The sequence below is a fragment of the Rhodnius prolixus genome, unplaced genomic scaffold (assembly GCF_049639745.1).
Source record: "Rhodnius prolixus isolate KJV_2025 unplaced genomic scaffold, Rpr scaffold_5, whole genome shotgun sequence".
NCBI classification, from domain to species: Eukaryota; Metazoa; Arthropoda; class Insecta; order Hemiptera; family Reduviidae; genus Rhodnius; species Rhodnius prolixus.
The window spans coordinates 43,653,871-43,672,934 of record NW_027411624.1 but is presented as its reverse complement, the minus strand read 5'-3'; the positions used below and the strand labels follow the sequence as shown (position 1 = coordinate 43,672,934).

Here is a 19,064-nt window from a genome sequence, read left to right as displayed (position 1 = left end):
TCTCTTCTGTGTACAACGGGAACCAATGATTCTCTCATATTAAAAGATATATACTGGTAGGAAACTGAGGGCAGGACCATGGCCAAAGATAAGACATGCAAAAGGGCTTCTTTCCAAGGCTAATAACTTGGCGTTTCAAATAAACTGCTATGTAAATGCTGGAAGTGAATATTAGTAAAGTTGGAAGGCCCGGGACGAAGCAATAAGGATTTTAAGTTTCTGTAAAACATCTTCGTTTATTTCACAGAGCTTGCTTGGCTACATCTTTTAGGGGAAGGAATACCCCCCCCCAAAAAAAAAGAGGAGATTAGCAAGGGACTTTACTGTTGTGCGTATGCTAAACCTTTTTTCCCTTACTTCTTTTAAAAAGCATGTTTACACCAAGTGAGCGAACACATGTTTTAACCACCATCGCAGGCTGAAACCTTCCTCCGAGCAATCGAACAATATTATTGGAATGCTTGCAAAGAAAGTAATGAGTTCTTAGAACTTAATCCGTGGCGCCTGGCCTAGAGTTTGCTGGAACATTCCAGCCAGATTTTAATTCAATTATTTTTTTTGGACGTTTGCTCAATAACAGTTTCAATGATTTCCTTTTAACTGGTTTATTTTTTCTTTATAAATTTATTTAATGGATTTTCATATACAAGGTGATCCATTTAAAACTTACCAATCGCTAATAACTTTTTAGGAAAGCGGAATTTCGGAAAAACCCATGAAGTAAACTATATGTTATTTTTGGTTTAGTTTTCAAATTTTTCAGTCCCGATGATGTACCTTTATTTTTGGCGGAGTTACGGGCAAAAACCTAATTAAGGTTTCATTAGGACCACTGGTTTTGACAATAATTATGAAAACTACATAAAAAATTGTGAAAAATGACGTAAACCCTGTTTCGATATCCCTAATATTTGTTGAGATATTTGAGATCAAAGGTTACAATTTTATCTATTCATGATCGGTTTTCAATATTAATTTTCCACCAGAAATACACGTTTTGGGAGGGTCCTCTGACTGCAAAAAATGTTATTTTATTTACGCTTGTTTTTCAGTCTTTTTCCTACAAGAGGCTGCGTCAAGGAAAACGCAAGGTTCTTGAGAAACGTCGAACGTGCATCTCCAGAGTAACTTTCTTCATTTTTGTTCCACTTGTACAGGACGAAACGTATAACGTTAATACCAAGGTCGGGTCGGATCCGACCTAGAATCTGACGAACTGACAAAAATAAGAACCTAGAAAGCGGAGTGACACTTACCGAATCGGCGGAAACAGTGTGGTCTCTTCCTAAGGACTCACAGAAAGGGTATACCGAGTCTAATCGCTAAGAGTTAATTGTGGGGGGAACAATGGAAATATATTTTCGCCTCGGGTCGGATCCGACCCGCATCTTGTGGTTTGAGGGTTAATTTAAATCACCAAACTGCCCAGTATTTCTGTGGGAACTATGGACCTGCTTTTGGCTAATGAGATGGTCCAATGTCCGGTTTAGTTATAGTGCCTTTGCCTTTCATCCTACTTCTGCTGTTATTTTACACTATTTTCGGAGCCGTGACGCGTCCGTCCCGCGTTATCGGAAGTATTACTGTACATTTGCGGCGGCACCGCCACATATAGCCGCTCCTCTCGCTGACCACCAATGAAAGAGATGCCACTTCAGGGAAGTGCGGCGAGGGCCGGATAAATGTCCTCAGGGGGTCGCATGTGGCCCGCGGGCCGTAGTTTGGGGACCTCTCGTCTAGCTTAACACAATATATGAATTCGTCATTGATTCAGTGATGACCAATAAAAGACAAGGATACATTTACGAAGTCTAATTTATACTGTATCCTATCTATTAGTTCTTTTTATCTCGAGATGGCCTCAAAATATTCCAAACTTCTTGCAGCTTACGAATATATTTTAGTTTTTTAACCAAAGTTGCAAAATTAAGTGCCGATGGTCACTATACTGAAAAAGGCATGACGAAATATACTCCTCATAACAAAACATTTTACACTTTTTTTCATGACGACTATCTTCGTCATAAACAGTTAACTGGAACCCGTCATACAGCTGTCCTAAAGGGCAGTTTTAAATATGGATGGGGATACATTAACCGAGGTGGTTGGTTGCATTGGACAAATCTTGACAGAGACAATTCCATGTTTTTGGATAATTAAAAAACCGAGAGAGAGAGAGAGACAGTAGATATCTCATTTCTGGATGGTGATAGGGGGGTAGTGGGGTGTGTATGACGTCACCGGACGGACTGGCACATACACATGAAATTAATATCACGTTGTTAATGGATTGAGGTTTAAGGTTTTGATGGGTAAGGGTTTTGTTGTAGGGACAAGACCCTTTATTCTCCCTCCCTACTCCTCTTCCCCCACTCCACTCTCCTACACACACACTCACAAAACACTCCAATTCCATCCCGCTATCCCGTTTCTAGCCAGGACAAAACCACATTAATATGGTCCCTTCTCCCTTTACCTTGAACGTTACGTAACACACTTTCCTTACTTCGGCTCTATGCTGGAAATGACCCATCGGTTTATAGTCTGGTACATTATAAAATATACCAACGGTAACTCGTTATAAACATGTACACTGCCTTCTAAATTTTGCACTTAATGCTAGGTGGAAATACTATTAGAAATTAGACAACAGCGGAAGTCTGAAATGTACATTTCCTGCAGCAATGTTCCTTTGGCTATTTCCTACTCTATCTTGTCCAGACTTCCGCCCATTCTGGGGGCGTGGGAAGGTCAGCCGTTAAACAAATTGGTATTTATTGGTATTGATATTTTTGAAAACTGTAAATATTTAGTAAAACCTCCGAGCTGGTGATAAAATTTTTTAAGTTTAGGATTGTAACGATTCCGATATTAAAGCGAGTGTATTACACCCTAGTTTCTAATACACATATGCACCTTTTTTTTACCATCCTGGGTTGCACCTTACAAACTGAAGACTACTCCCGCTTGTTGGAGTGGCCACTTCACCGCTATTGTAAAAGCCTGCTTAAAGGTCAAGTGCAAAGCTTTACAAAGCTCTCTTTTGCTAAGTTAACATTCTTAGACAGGAAATCAGGTCAAACATGGTTCTTGGCTTTCTTCACATGAAAAGAGATGCTTGACATCAAAAGAATAAATTTAATTTTGTAAAATCCAAGTAAGAACTTGGGGAATAATCGTTACTTAGGGTAGTAGGTCAGTGCCAAACTTTCCATTCCCCTTAGGAAGCGCTGAGATCGTATCCAGCATGCGACTTTGTTTAAAAAGTAAACTAAAGTAATCGCCTATTTTTTCAGGCGGGGCTTAACGTCCAACTACCAAATTAGGTGTCGTGGATGGGGGCGACTAGCAAACATACTTTACTGTAAATTTCTCATATTAACCATTAAATAAAATCCAATGCCTAGAGACCAAGTATCGAACCCCTAAACCAACAATACATCTTAGCAGTGCGGGTCTAGCCTATAACCGCCTTACATACTTTACTGTAAATTTCTCATATTAACCATTAAATAAAATACAAGACCTAGACCGGAGGAATCGAACCCACTAAACCAACAATACATCTTAGCAGTGCGGGTCTAGCCTATAACCGCCTTACATACTTTACTGTAAATTTCTCATATTAACCATTAAATAAAATACAAGACCTAGACCGGGGGAATCGAACCCACTAAACCAACAATACATCTTAGCAGTGCGGGTCTATCCTATAACCGCCTAACATACTTTACTATAAATTTCTCGTATTAAACATTAAATAAAATCCAAGGCCCCAAGACCGGGCATCGAACCTACTAAACTAACAATACATCTTAGCATTGCGGGTCCAGTCTCTTAACTGCTCGGCTATCGTGTCGCCTGCATGCGACTTTGATTTAAACTTCTCTAAGGCGGAAAATTTAATGTGCGTTTCCGTGATGTTTTTATTGTGAACCGGAAATCACACGAAGCACAAATTGAACGTTTCCTTTTGGGTAGCTCCACTCAACCTGACAGAAGGTTAGCGCTCAAAATCTCTGAAACGGAAGTTCCTCTTTACTAAGGCGATATTTTTCCACTTAATTTGAGAACTTTTTTTTTTGGAATGACTCTTTCGACTTCCATATATAAACAATTAGTAAACCTTTGATTTTTTTTTTATTCTTTTATATGGGAACTTTGCGTTGAGACAGTTCCGAAAAACGACTGTAAGTTAGCGATTAAGATTCCTAAACAGGAAAAACCATTTAACTATGGATTTATCACAATTTTTGTTTGCGATTTCCTCAAACATCTATTAAATTTTCTTTAAACTTTCACAGTGGCACTTTAGAATGAAATCTTCCTCGGGGAGAACTCAAGACATGTACTTCCTGTACAGAAATCTGAACTTCCGCTGACTAGAAGCTTTAGGAGATTTAAAAAAACAAACAAATCTCCTCTATTAGTTTACTCGAACAGATTAAATTGCAAACTACTGAGATTCTGCACCATCCAAGTTTCGCCTGTTTTGCATAAAGACGTTACTAAGATAATTGCCACAGTTTAGAAGTAGTTGTTTTCATACAAATTAGGTTAGTTTCAAGTACTCTCCCCTCTAATTTTATTTATTTTATTTTTTTACTTTTTTTTTTCAAATTCAGCGTCTATTTTCATATAAAGTAGCCGCTTATTTCTTCCCTAAGGAACTAGAATTCTATGTTTCGGATTTTAAGTAGAATAAGTAAGTAAAAGTAATCGCCTACTTTTTTTTTAAGGTGGGGCTTAACGTGCAACCACCAATTAGATGTTTGTGGACGAGGGCGGAAGAACCTCATACTTTACTATAAACAATTTTTTTCTACCAAATAAAAAGTAGTCATACGCGGGATTCGAACCGGCGACCTCCCACTTATGAAGCCAATTTCTTGACCACTAGACCAACACGTGCTCCAAGATGAACTCGTTCATTTTTTATACGTTAGTAATAATTATACATTCTTTCTGGAAAATTAAAGGTCTAAAGAGATAAATTAGTGAACCAAGTTTTAGGAGGAGAATCGGAGGACTTCTTTTTTACCTTTTTTTTGCCATTGGCTTCCGCCATACAGCCAGCATCGTCTAGGTGCTTATCACTAGAATATCACTCACTCTCCAATCTTACTTATAAATACATTCGCTTCACACATTCATCCCTCTACTATATACAACTATTTACATACAAACTTACAACTAATGGATAGATCAGTACTCCTATATTCTTGCCATCCTTGTAGCTTAACCGAAATTAAAATCACCGTAATCCTTCTCTAATCCATTTTCTTCCATTCATTCTAATCGGCTATAACTTTTAAATACATTCATATTTATTAGGCTAGCTCTGCTACAGATTTAAGCACATAGATGTTGCTAGTATAAGTCGTCAAACATTCGTTTCCTTTCTACTCACATAAAGTGGACATATCCATTATTATATGTTTGAAATCCTTCTCCTCCTCCTCATAGCAATCTGTACATGCAAATCGTGGGACTTGATTTCACGTCTTTGAACTTAAAAGAAAAAAAAAACTGAGAAACTTGATTGACATAATGAGTCTTGATTTTCCACCTAAAATATGAGGCTTTGGAAATCATCGCGATTCTTACAGGCGCGCACCCTTCAATTTATTTTGAACTATTTTTTTCTTCGTACTAAAAAAAAAAAAAAACGGATATCCTGTGAAAGACCTGGATAAACAAAAAGAAGCACGATGTCAATTTTACGAGGGAAAGGTGAAAGTGGATACAAAAATCCGATTTTTCCGGAGTAAATCCTTTATTTTTCAAGGTTTATTTATTCTTTTGTGAGTTGCCAGTGGTTTTCATCTTTCTTTCTTTGTTTGCAGAAGTGGTGGGGGTAGAAAAGTTTAACCAAAGAGGGGATAAAGTTAAATGAAGACAAAGCAGCAGAGTTTAGCTATATGAGGTTGGTTTTGAGGGGAAGGGGTGGATGTGTAAACACTAGTTCCCCCTCCGTTGGTATATAAAGTGGTAAGCAGTTTATCAAAAGAAGGAGGACCTAGCGCGGCGGCTGGTGAACATCAGCAGGAAGTGCAGGTAGGTGGCGGAAGTTACATGGGTTTAACAGATAAAATGTACCCAGAGAGAGGCATACTTGCCAGAAGGGTGAGCAGGGGATATGAGTTAGAGTGGCTATTAGTGGCTCTTGTACACCCAGGCTACAGTCCTCCTGTACAGGTGGCTAGCCTCCCCATGATGCCTCATAATACCGTCGGCGGTGTAACTACAACTTACTCTAGATATCCTTTACTCTTAAGCCCCACCTCTACTCCCCTCTACACCCACATATATAAACTACTAATTTCAAAATATACCACAACTTGAAGCCGTCAGAACGGCTCCCCTTCCATTAAGTACCCATTGTATTTACGAGAATTCCGGGGGTGTAATCTAAACCGTGGACAAACACGGTTTATTATCGTTATTATAGCTTAAGTCGATTTTTGCACTAAGAAGGTGGAGCCTACGATTTTAATCGATTATTTATTTCCTGTTTCTATATTTACAGTTTTCATTTCAAGTCGCAATTTATTCCAAAAAAAAAAAAAAAAAAAAAAAAAAAAAAAAGAAAGCAGAGAAAATCTACCAAAACCAATCAGATAGGTCTAGCCCTGACGTCTTGGTAGTAAAAAGAAAATGTCAGTTCTGGCGCACCTAAATTGTGCACGATCCAAACTCCTCACAATCTGACCGGGTAATCATCAAATTCAACGATACTGTCAGCCACACCCATCAGCACCATTCTACTCCCCCACCCTATCATCATCAAATTCACCGAAACTGAAATCCGCACCGCCGCAACAAAAAGAGGAATAGTTTTAAAACGATAATAACGGCCTGTTTCTTAAATATCATAAAAAACAAAATAAAGTTATCGCTAAACTATAGATTTAGAAGTAAATTACCCATTTTCGAAATGTACAACACACCAAAATGGCACAGTAAATTTGATGTAGAAGGTTAAATTTTCGTTACGTTTCATCACGGTTTTAAAATTTATTCCAAATTTAAACGTTTATATTTCTTTTCCTTCTTTTTCAAACACATGAATCTCTTTTCGTAATTATCAGATTTCAATGAATTCTTCACCGAAATGTAGAGAATAGTATTTTCTATAGCGGATATAAATGACACTTTTGTACCTGTAAAAGTACAAGACTTATGGAAGGACAAATTTTCTATGCATTCCATCTCAGTTTTGAATTTCGTTCAAATTCAAATGTTTATATTTCTGTCAATTCTTTTCAGAATTTAGTGAAATCTTTACCGAATTGTAGAGAATAGTAAGCTCTATAATTGGTATTAATCGTATTATTCTAGTGTAAATAGTTATTGTAATATGGAAGGTTACATTTGGGAGGTTTTCGTATTCGATCAACATTTCACACACTTATATCTCTTTTCGTAATTATCAGATTTCAATGAATTCTTCACCGAAATGTAGAGAATAGTATTCTCTATTGCTGATATAAATGACATTTTTGTACCTGTAAAAGTACAACAGATATGGTAGTTTAATTTTTGTATGTTTTCCATTTCAGTTTTGAATTTCGTTCAACTTAAAACCCTTATATCTCTTTCACATCTTTTTGGAATTTAATGATATATTTACCAAATTGTAGAGAATAGTTAACTGTATAATTGGTATTAATCGTATTGTCGTAAAGTAAATATTTACATTGATATGGTAGGTTAAATTTTGAAGGTTTTCGTATTCGTTCAAAATTTCAAACTCTTAAATCTCTTTTCGTAATTATCAGATTTCAATGAATTTTTCTTCACTGAAATGGAGAGAAAAGTTTTCTGTGATTCGTTTTACGCTAGACGATGCCCTCAAACAACTTTTATGAGCTAAAATTTTCGTTTTTAAAGTTGAAAACGTTTTTTGTTTAAACGTTTTTTTTATTTCAGCGGATATTAAGACAAGTTCTTCGTGTGTATATTTTCCGTCGTCGAACCTCTGTCACGATCTCAATACTCCCAATGTGCAGAGTACAGAAAACAAAAAATAATAAGTTTAATCTCTAAAAATAGCCAGAAAGCAATGTTAGAAACAAAATAAGTGAACTAAATAATGGATTCACTTCCTGCCATTAATTCGAATATCTTAAACCCTTCCGCATATGTGGTTTCCTACAAGTTAACGATCTTAATCATAACTTAGCTCAGCCTACAACCGGTTTACAAGCACAAGCGAGCCAAGCACCAAGAGTTTTCTCTTTCACCACACACATATGCACAAGTCAATTATGTTGTTTTCCGCTTGCCGTCGTCGCCAACTCTGTAAGAGAAATTCCCCTTAAGGGACAGCAGAGAAGGAGGGAGAAGGAGAATGACTTAAGGGTTCCAGTCTGTGGGCGTTGTGGGAACTAGAAGTTCTAGGATGTGTGAGTGGAGGAGAAAAGATAAAGATGTTGTAAACAGCCGTTAGTTTGTGGCAGCCTCTGAATCTCTACTTTTGGGCGGTTAGATTAGGGAAGTGTGGGGAGAGGTTTCCGTAGCTCAGAATCCTGTACGTAGGAACAACAACCTGGGGGGTGTGGACGGAGGGTTTTTCCTGCCCCCCTTTTTCCAAACACAGTATAAGGGCATTTTGCCAGGTAGCCATGTCTGGTTAGGACAGTAACGCAACATACGGGAGCTCAGTACACCAGGTCTACCCCCTTCATTTCTGCCGTCCGCACCAGAATCCTCGGTGTGGCCAGCGACTTGTAGTAAAGTAATTAATGACATCCTGCAGTCAAGTGGAAACGCCCTTTTTCTTAATGCCTCTCTGTCGTCTCCTAAGTCCTGTTCCTGCTCGCTACAACCAAACCAAGCAAAACTGATCCTAACAATTTTCAAGTTAACATATCTGTCTTGAAGTAAAGTCATATCAACTCCCACGCTTAATAGTTTTTGATACAGTTATATATTATTGCAAATGTGGGAAATTGTGTTTTCATTCGCAGCTGTTTTGCCCAATCAAGCGTTCAGTTTCTTGTGAGCAGTTATTCTTGATTTTATCCCTCATAGCCACGCATGTTTATTCCTGATTGATTTAAGGCTTAACTTCCATCATTAGGGGCAGATTAAATCAGTTTGGTGTGGAGATTTCGACTTCATCTTTGGTTTAAGACGTTTGGTTAGTCCTCCAGTAAGAGGAAAAAAGAAAAAGTGGTCTGCAAGTATGTTAAGCTGAAATAATGAAAGCTCGCCGCAAGCTTAAACTTCATACTTCACTTCCGTGTATTTCCGATCAAAATCTCTGAACTGAAAAGTAATTGCCTATTTTTTCAGGCGGGCTTTAAGTCCAACTACCAATTAGGTGTCGTGGACGGTGGCGACTAGCAAACACACTTTACAGTAAATTTCTTTTATTAACCATTAAATAAAATCCAAGGCCTAGTGGCCGGGAATCGAACCCACTAAACCAACAATACATCTTAGCTTTGCGGGTCTAGCCTATAACCGCCTAACATACTTTACTGTAAATTTCTTTTATTAACCATTAAATAAAATCCAAGGCCTCTAGACCGGGAATCGAACCCACTAAACCAACAATACATCTTAGCATTGCGGGTCTAGTCTCTTAACCGCTCGGCTACCGTGGCGCCTTTAATCGGAAGTATCACTTAACTAATTGAATTTCTCTGGTAAATGGCTCTTAAACTTGTTTTCTTTTAAACAGATGCAAAAGAAATTGGCATCTGTTGTAGGATAATAATAATTATTATTAGAAACCTTGATTTGCATAATGTTAACGAGGATTAAATGAGTTACTGGGACGCTGATAGTTTTCCCACGATTTTCCGATATCTGCTCATTTCTTTGTGTACTAAATATTGATCGAATTCAAGGAAGCACATATTTCGGCTTCACTCTAAAGTGCAATTACCGGGAATTGCTGTTTTTACTTAGTTGGAGTTAAATATATTGTGGAATTCCGGGAAATATTCAACTGTAATAACTGGGGGATGTGTATGTCCTTGAATATCCCATTTTATCTAGGATGGATGCTGAACTACGTGTTAATTAAGAAAGAGCGGGCGGTCACATCTGCGTGAGCAACGAAGTATGGCTTGAGATGGTGGTATAACCGTAAGAATCAATTTGCAATTTAGCTAGTGGGGCAGGTGAGCGCAGGATGCACATCTGAGCACCAGAGCTACATAGTTTCTAGCTCAGTTTTTCACCCTTAGTTTACTGCAATGTTCAAACCCTCGGTACAATAAATCTGCTAGAATGTTTACGAGCATCTAAAGAGTAGGGTGTGCACAGTAACATTTGGACCCTTAAAAAATAAGTGAAGAGAGACAAAAAAAGAAAAGGGAAGAAAAGAATGCGATACAAAACTTTGACGTCCTCCAGTGGTGCATAGATCTGTCCCTGGAGAAATCGATATAGATTAGAAGGTCAAGGGAGAAAAAAAAAAATGTCACCCTTGAAGGGCAGAGGAGACCGATGGGACTTTGGAGTTGAAGAAAAGAAGGGCAAGATAGCATTCGATTGTGAGGCACAGTTTATCACTGTAGTAGCTGATATCCCCCCTACCAAGGACTAGGGCCAGGACTAGGGGAGTGCCCTTTATATATTGACTAGCTAGTAGGATATGGCCCCCGGATAGTGTTGCCTTGTTACGCTGATGGATAGACGACACTTTGGGTTATATCGCTTATCCCCCTTATCCCGTTTCTGCTAGACAATCTCTTTACGACTCCGAACACTCTCTCCATTATTGGACTAGCCTAGGAAAGGAAATAAAGAAAAGCAGATACACATTCAACAAAATTAAATTTTGTATTCACAGTCAGTAGACTCCATTGTTGTGGTAGCCATTTTCACTGGTTCTAATTTCTAGTAACAGGATGTGTCGCAATCGTACCAGATATGCCCGGAAATACACTTTATGAAAAGAATTGTAGAAGTTTACCTTGAGAAGGTGTGCTTCCCCCCCTGCCAACAGTACCCCTGCTGATAGGGAGTTTATTTACAGTATCACATAACATGTACCACTGTTCGTACATGTTATTATATACACATGAAATCCTTAAATAAATAATGAACTAAATATGCATGATAATTCAGAATTATATGTGCAATATCTAATATACGATGGACTCGTACATTAATACAGTACATAATATACAACACAATATAAATAATACACACTAATATACAATATACATATATAATATATTTATATATATTACATAATATATATAATGTTCACCAAAACTTTCAGTCAATGTAGTCAAAAAATGTTTATTGTTATTGAATGTTTAAATTTGTCTAATGATGGTAAATAGCCTCTTGATAGAAGTAAAGATGTTGCGATGGACCAGTTGTGCCCTGTTGTCGTTAACGTGTTGTATTAGATATTGTCTGTACCGGGACCAGAAGTGGACAGTCAAAAAGATTATGTGAGTCCTAAGTCTGATCTGTAGTACTGTCTGTCTCAAGGGCAGCTGTTTGTCTGTCAATGATATGAAATCTGCGCAACTAGTGTCTGGTTCTTCCACTTCCTGTCAGTACTTGCGTCAGTTTGTAGAGTTAATTTTAAAATGTCCTATTCACCCCCCCCCCCCTCACTGTCTTGTATTGTTGGTATGAACTTTTGTGAGAAGGTGTGTGTGCGATTCTCTCTCTCTCTCTCGGTCTATCTGACTGTATCAATCCCCCCACCCCTAACTCAAAAACCAAAAATTTTCATGTTGAAACTTGATATTTTCACGTTGAAACTTGTTATTTCTGGTTAAAATTAGTCAACTGAAAGTTCTACTTTTCTAAATGAATTTTCCTGTGTGTTTTTTTTTAATTTTCTCAAAAACTTAACCCAATAAAGGGCACTTGTGGGTATAGAGGTGATGTTTACCACTTTCTCATACAGTTGCCCTAATCTCGTATGGGCGATACCTGGAGTCTGTGACTGAAAACTAAAGTAATAAATACTTAAATACAAACAAAAAAAATCTTACAATAAATAACTTATCTTCCAGTCCTTGAAGTCCATGAACAGACAAGACAGAAGACACACCCAACCCTCTAATGATGTAAAAGAGTACATTGTAAATTAGCCCTAAAGATGGACCTAGTCCCTAGGTCGAAAGCTCGGCATAATAAAGGTTATCATGACTAATACTGGCAGTTATTTTTTCATCCTATTAACTTATCTTCACAAGGGGAATAAAAAGAGATAAGGCTTCAAACTCGTGGGAGCTCCAGGTACCTTGAAAGCCATTCCTGTCAGCCATCCATCCTTTTGGCACAAATCGGTTCTTTCCCTGCCTTAAAAGGTGATCCTCCCCCAGATGATCAGAGGTTTTTACACCCTTTGAGGAGAGATGTGAGATTATGGATTATCTCAGGTGCAGCCAGTCATCAAACCTTCCTCTGTTGGTCTTTTTTTTTTCTTCTAGAATTAGGAGTCTGAGAGACTCCTGAGTAGTGGGAGGATATCGGCTTTTAAACCCCCCTACTTGACTATTTGAAGTTAATTTAGGGCACCAATTCACCATCTAGTTATGAATTATAAACTTAATATTATTTTGTTATTTCTATTAGTGAACGCATGTGAGGGTGCCCCGCCCACAAATTTCCCATTAGTTTTTCATTGAACCACAAAGCCCTTATTTCTGATGAAATATTCAGTTAAAAAAAAAAAATTAAAAATAAAATCATATACATTTTTTATTACGTGTTGAAAAATGCCAATAGAATTCCAGTGACAAGCTAAATCCTTGGTTTTTCAGTATCAATTTTTGTCACGCCCACATTTATTTCACTCGTATCATTTATCATCGCCATTTTCTTGTCGTTGTTGAATATTTATCATTTTGAGTTCGCTCTTTGTCAACACTTTCTATTCTATATGTTGGGTTATTCCCACCACTGGTGTTCGGCAATCTTGGAGAGTGGTTTTGTTATAAATAAAGTAACAGCAAATAGTTTTTATTTGTTATTTGATCCCCTATCTTTGGCAAAAAAAAAAGAAAAAAGACATCCAGAAAATTATCCAGGAATAAAAATGTTTGTCTTGTTCGAGGATGAACCAGACTGGTACTGGAATGTTCTAGGAGAGTGAAAAAGGATCCAACTCCTAGACTGGGTGCCGGTCATCTGGGAATTTCGAGAAGCGAGGAGATGGACAGACCAAATCCAGGATTCTCATTCCCTCTTATCGATCTCTAGCTACTTGGTGTGACGAAGTTTCATGTTGAGTTTCCAGGCGTGAACAGTTTTACAGTTCATCTCTTCCTTATGGCTGAGTTGTGTGCGGATGTTGGACTGTCCCCCCCCCCAAAAAAAGAAGTGGATCCAGAGTTTATTAAGGATCATGAATCATCACCAGGACACGATGTTCAACAGCCACCTTGAATAAAATTGGTATACCCAAGAGATACAGTTCTTACAGTTTTGAAACTACAATATTTCCCGGAATTCCACAATATATTTAACTCCTACTGATTAAAAACTGCACAATTCCCGGAAATGGTACTTTAGAGTGAAGCCTTGCTTCCTTGAATTCGATCAGTATTTAGTAAACAAAGAGATGAGCTCAATTGGATATCGGAAAATTGAGGAAAACTACAAAAAAAAAGCAGAAAACTACACCAAATTAGCATTTCCAAAAATTAAGGAATTATGATTGTTAGGTCTCATTCGAAGCTACCTGATGTTGGTTCTTTCATTGGATTTTCTGGTTTAAGGACACATCTTCTGCCTTTATAATGGGGATTGTGCCCAAAAAGCGAACTCTCATCCGCATTATGACGAATTGTTTAGCGTGGTGACGATGTAAAAGCCTAAGTTGTCTTCCCTTAAATTTGTTGGCCGATTTGTCCAGACAGTTGGTTCAGGCCTAGCATTAGACTTCCATCCTGGACACTGTTACAGTTGTATTATTTATTTATTTTTGGAAGAAGCCCCCCCCTCACAGAATAAAGTTCGCTTTGCTTTTTCCCTCCACACTGAGTTTGTTTTAATAAGATTCAAGGCAATTCAAGTACGTAAACTGTAATACGAAAAAGACGTGCGATGTTCAGATTCTTTGCATTTTAAGAACATGTTCAGGGGAATCTCAAATTTCTATTTCCCGAAGAAAAGTCAATTTGAAACGATCGCAGCACTTCCTGTCACCAGATAGAGAAGCAAAAAAGGAAGAGGAAGTAAAAAAAAACGGAAATAATAAGATCATTTTAATGAATTCAAACCTTTAATTAATCTCTTCAGATTAAAATGAATTCCATTCATTTAAACCGTGAGGACGTCTCTAAAGAATTTAATTTCTTATATCTTGTTGGATTATAATTAAAATGTACACCTCGTGGTATTTAATATTATTATTAAATTGTATCAGACAGAATTAAACCTAAGTTATATTCTTTAATAACATTAAACGATGCCGTAACCCATTTAATTGTTGAACTGAATGTTGATTTAAATTAATAATAATCTATACCATAAATTCTATATTATATATTCTGTATTAATGCTGTTCGTTTATTTCATTTCGTGAACACTTACTATCGCAAACAAGCATCGATTTACGATTGAAATTATCGATGTTCAGTTTCTTGTTTTTTTTCTTTCTCATAACACATGTAATTAGTACAGTCTTTTGTTTTATTTATATTAATTAAATTTGAAATTAAAATTTACCTTAAATAAAAATTGATACATTGAATAAAGAGAGAGAGAGTCATATAAAAGAGATGGAAAAGTCGCAAGGAGATGATATATTAGAGGCTGTGAAGAAAATCGATCTAGATCAGTTCAGATGGGACAATGATGTAGATATAAAGTGAGTAATCGAGCTTATCACTCGTTAACTGGTGAAGTAAAATTGCATACGTTTACACGTAATACACGATTTGAAGGCGCCACAGTTGCCGAGAGGTTATAGGCTAAACCCGTAAAGCTAAGATGTATTGTTGGTTTAGTGGGTTCCGATTCCCCGGTCTCTAGGTCTTGGATTTTTTATTTAATGGTTAATAAAAGAAATTTATATCAAAGTATGTTAGGCGGTTATAGGCTAGACCCGCAAAGCTAAGATGTATTGTTGGTATATAGGGTTCAATTCCCGGTCTCTAGGACTTGTATTTTATTTAATGGTTAATATAAGAAATTTATAGTGCAGTATTTAGGAGGTTATAGGCTAGACCCCTCCTTTATTGTTTGTCAGTTGAATCAATTTAATGATAGTTATAGTTATTTTAATATAATAAAATAATAATCAACTTTTCGTGTAAAAACTTCCCAGTCGTTGTGAAACTACAGAGGACATTAAACTACTGGAGAATGTGCTAACTGATGGTCTCTATGATTCAGACGATATATCCTATATAGTAGAGAATGCTGCAGTAAATATATCCGAGAGAAAGAGCATTGAAAAAGAACTGAAGTATATAGAAGAGGAGATTGCTAAAAATAGAGAGCAAGTGGAGGCTGCAAGGAAGAAATTTGAATCCTTCAATATTGATGAATTTACAAAGGAGTAAGTCTCAACATCATCATCTGTTTCAAACCCTGGTTTTCCGCGAAATTTCTAGTTCACGGTAGGGCATAATTCTCCCTTTTATCCTCTTAAGTGTGTTTGGCGTGTATACACTTCAAACCAAATCTCTATTACGGTTCGACGTGTACTATACTCGGTGTGAAAAATATCAAATTGCCATTAACTATAAAAAAAACTCGAAAGTTTAATAAAATACAATAAGAATATTATTTGGTGGGATGTTTCCTTTATCTTACCCAATAGAACTGCGGTGGGAGCCAGCCAAATTGATAAGTGGTTGGTACATGTTTGGTCTCCCCCATTAGAGATTGGGAATTACGCACACAAATAGAAGCTCTCAACCCTTGTGCAATGCCCGTTTTTACCTCTTAGATAGAGGTTCAGACCTACAGTACGAGCATGATTTCATTTTGTACAGAATACAAAGCTATTTTTTTCCTTTTGCAAAGCTCTTGGCGTCCCTAGTTAACTAGAGCAATGCATACATGAAGAAGAGGTGCATAGATTTTGGAATGAGCACAGAATGCTCTCGGGTAATCTCAAGCCCCAGAGAGAGATTGTAGAAAATGTCGCTTGCAGTGCGACTATAACGACGCTGTAAACTTTTGGTTGTTTTGCCCTGCGTTCGACGTGTATACACGTCATTGTCTGATTTTAATTTCGCACACTGTGGAAGGTTTTTTAAACTAAATTCCACGCTTAACTGGACCCCGGAAAATTTCTAAGATGGGAGGGATCTTCTATATTCCTGATCCAAATTCTACGCCCTCAGTGCTTTCACTTCTTGATGAAAGTCATGGTACACAACCAACTCTAGCAACATTTTCTCCAAGCTACGCATCTTCCTGTCGGAATTATCAGTAAACGTATTTCCGGGTACACACTTCCTGCAGTGCTCTATTTACTCCTCTACTTTGCTAGAATAATTTCTCTAATAAAAGTCTGGAGATTTTCCTGGAAAAATACCTTCCAGATCCGGGATATTTAACATCCTCAACATACACTTATTTTTTACAGTTTACACGATTGGGGCAAAGGAATCACCATGGAAACTGTATCTAAAATGTCATCTGAAGAAGTGAATCAAAAACTTCTGGATATCAGTAAACGTTTACAGGATCTGGGTAAAGATCAAAAAGGATTGGGAAGTATACCGGAAATTAGTGAAAGTTTGAAAAGATACAACGAGTAATTATATTCATTTCCTTTTTCTTTTCTTTAAAGCTGAGACTGAGTTTTAAAAATAGAATAAATTGAAGAAGAGAAAATTCTTTGTGGGGCGGGGAAAATGGGGCTTCCTGGAAAAGTCCCCCCATTTCACATTATTAATTAAATATAATATATAATATAAAATATCATATATAATATATAATATAAAATGATTAATATAATTTTTTTTTTTAAAAAACCTTCATTTTCAGTTTACTAAAAGGAACCATAAACTTAAAACCCAAAGATCCAACCCAATTTAAAGATTATAAATTCCCAAAACCAAAACATGTGATACTAACAAAGGAAATAAAGGAAAGAGCAGAACAGTTGAAGATGCCCGACTATGTTACGGATATGATTCAAAAGATGGACGATGATAGAGAAAACTAGAAGCAAAAAACTTATGAAACATTTTTGGATGAAATGGCCCGAAAAGAAGAGGGTTAATGTTTGAAAATTTTTACCAGAATATATGAAAAATTTATTATTACCACTACTTTTCTCACAAACAGTCGTGAAAATGTGATGTAAGGTGTTTTCCTAATGTGGAAATAAAGAATTATTTGCCAATGGAAAAATTACTTAATATATAGTCCCGGAAATGTTATTTGGATAATATTTTTTTTTACGTAAATAGTTTCACCGGAGAATGATTTCCGTGAAGATCCCTGAATCCGTAAAAGTTGTTCTTGTAAAGTGACGGCGTAAAAAGAAAAAGTATTCGGAGTGTCTGTGTGTCATAGTCAGTGTGTTACTAGTTGTATTACTAAAAACTTTATAGAAACGGGTGTGTTGGTCTAGTGGTCAAGAGCATGGCTTCATATCTCGGAGATCGCCGGATCGAATCCCGCGTATGACTACTTTTTATTTGTTAGAAAAAAATGGTTTATAGTAAAATTTGAGCTTCCACCTCGTGTACTTCACCCTAATTAGAAGTTGGACGTAATGCAAAATGAATATGCGATTACTTCACTAAGATTTCAATTATTTTCTGTTTATCTTCTTAAATAGTAGTACTTCCTGTAGATTTCTAATTTCGATTTTCCACCGATAATATTCGTGTTATGTTACACTGAATATGAAAGAAATTCAGATACACTGAATGTGAACAATCGATTGGGTAAACAATCACTTCGGGTGAAGGAATTTTCAATAAACTCGATTTTAGCCCTAGAGTTGTGTGTACAGCACAGGAAATAAAAATGGCACTTTAGAGGGATCCTTACTCTCCATTTTCCAGAAGTGCCTTTGAAAAAGGGCCACCAAATTATTTTATGAAAGAACAAAATTGTAATATGCTAAGGCACTTTTGTTTATCCAGCAAAAGAATGGTAGTTTTACTAAAGATGTGGTTTTGTTTAACAATAACTTCGGGAGTTGGCTTCAACTTACTAGAAAAGGAAGAAAACTTACTCCTTAATTTGTTAGTCAAAGTATAAACACAGAGAAAGTGAAGTTGGTGCGGCTAAAAGTGGAAATGGTATTGGGCATTAGAATTCATTTTTAACCGCAATGAAAACCTTCTTTTTACGGTTGTTGTAAGAAATGGATAAGGAACTATTGTTTTTTAAAAAAAATACTTCATCAGCATCTGGCTGCCACAAGAATGGGAAGAGAGTCCCTAATCTGGTATACCTCATTCCCAGCTCTCTGGTTGATTTAATTTTATGGACGTATTTCAGGATTCAGGGTCCGGAAGTTGGCGGTAAAGACAGAGGGGATAAATGATTTCAACTACGTGCTAGACAAGGAAAAACACATTGTGATTAATTCTAAACACAGTTTTCATTTTCTCCAGGAAAAAAGGGGGCTGGGGAAGTAAGGGGAACGGGAGGGGAAGAATCGAGGGAATTCATTCTTCCCCCTGTTTTGCTGTCAGACAGGAAGTGACTGCATGTCAAATTTTCTGAGTCGAATTTTCAAGGGAAACTAGCCTTGGTGTTAGTTGAGAAACCTTTTTCGTTGAGAAACCCTAGGGTACGGGGTGGATGCAGGAACTCAGGACCAATGGTATATCGATATAGATCGATATAAATTGGTTATGAGCTCGATACTTTCTCTTTATATATTATGAGAAAGTGAAAACGAAAAATGTGTGAGCAAAAAATTCTTATTTCCTCATTTCTCCTTGTAACCATTTCTCTGTTCCTTCCGTTCAAATGGAATTTGTGCCGAGTAAAAGGGGGAAGAAAAATACTGAAGCATTGGCAGGAAGTGACATTTTAACCAAATAGGGGGAAATTCTTTCCGGGATACAATGATGGGCTATACAGGCATCGGCGGGGCAGTTCAGCTGGCAAAGTGAATACTTAGTACTCTAATACCACCTTGTATC

General features: G+C 37.0%; 2 protein-coding genes across 3 annotated transcripts in view; one reads left to right on the top strand and one right to left on the bottom strand.

The window, feature by feature from the left end:
- The window catches only part of LOC141457862 (EGFR adapter protein-like), a 454,378-nt gene that overhangs the window by 253,021 nt on the left and 182,293 nt on the right, over positions 1 to 19,064 (bottom strand). The gene's annotated exons all lie outside the window — the stretch shown is intronic.
- LOC141457866 (uncharacterized) lies at positions 14,614 to 17,307 on the top strand. The gene is made up of 4 exons (XM_074135193.1): positions 14,614 to 14,803; positions 15,263 to 15,496; positions 16,535 to 16,705; positions 16,939 to 17,307. The coding sequence occupies exons 1-4, from the start codon at positions 14,715 to 14,717 to the stop codon at positions 17,117 to 17,119; spliced, it is 675 nt and encodes a 224-aa protein (XP_073991294.1). The 5' UTR covers positions 14,614 to 14,714; the 3' UTR covers positions 17,120 to 17,307.

Bases quoted from the DNA above. Each gene is read 5' to 3' on its own strand.
- LOC141457866 (XM_074135193.1), top strand. From the start codon at position 14,715: ATGGAAAAGTCGCAAGGAGATGATATATTAGAGGCTGTGAAGAAAATC. The intron at 14,804-15,262 runs GTGAGTAATCGA...AAAACTTCCCAG, and splicing joins GACAATGATGTAGATATAAA to TCGTTGTGAAACTACAGAGG. The intron at 15,497-16,534 runs GTAAGTCTCAAC...TATTTTTTACAG, and splicing joins ATTGATGAATTTACAAAGGA to TTTACACGATTGGGGCAAAG.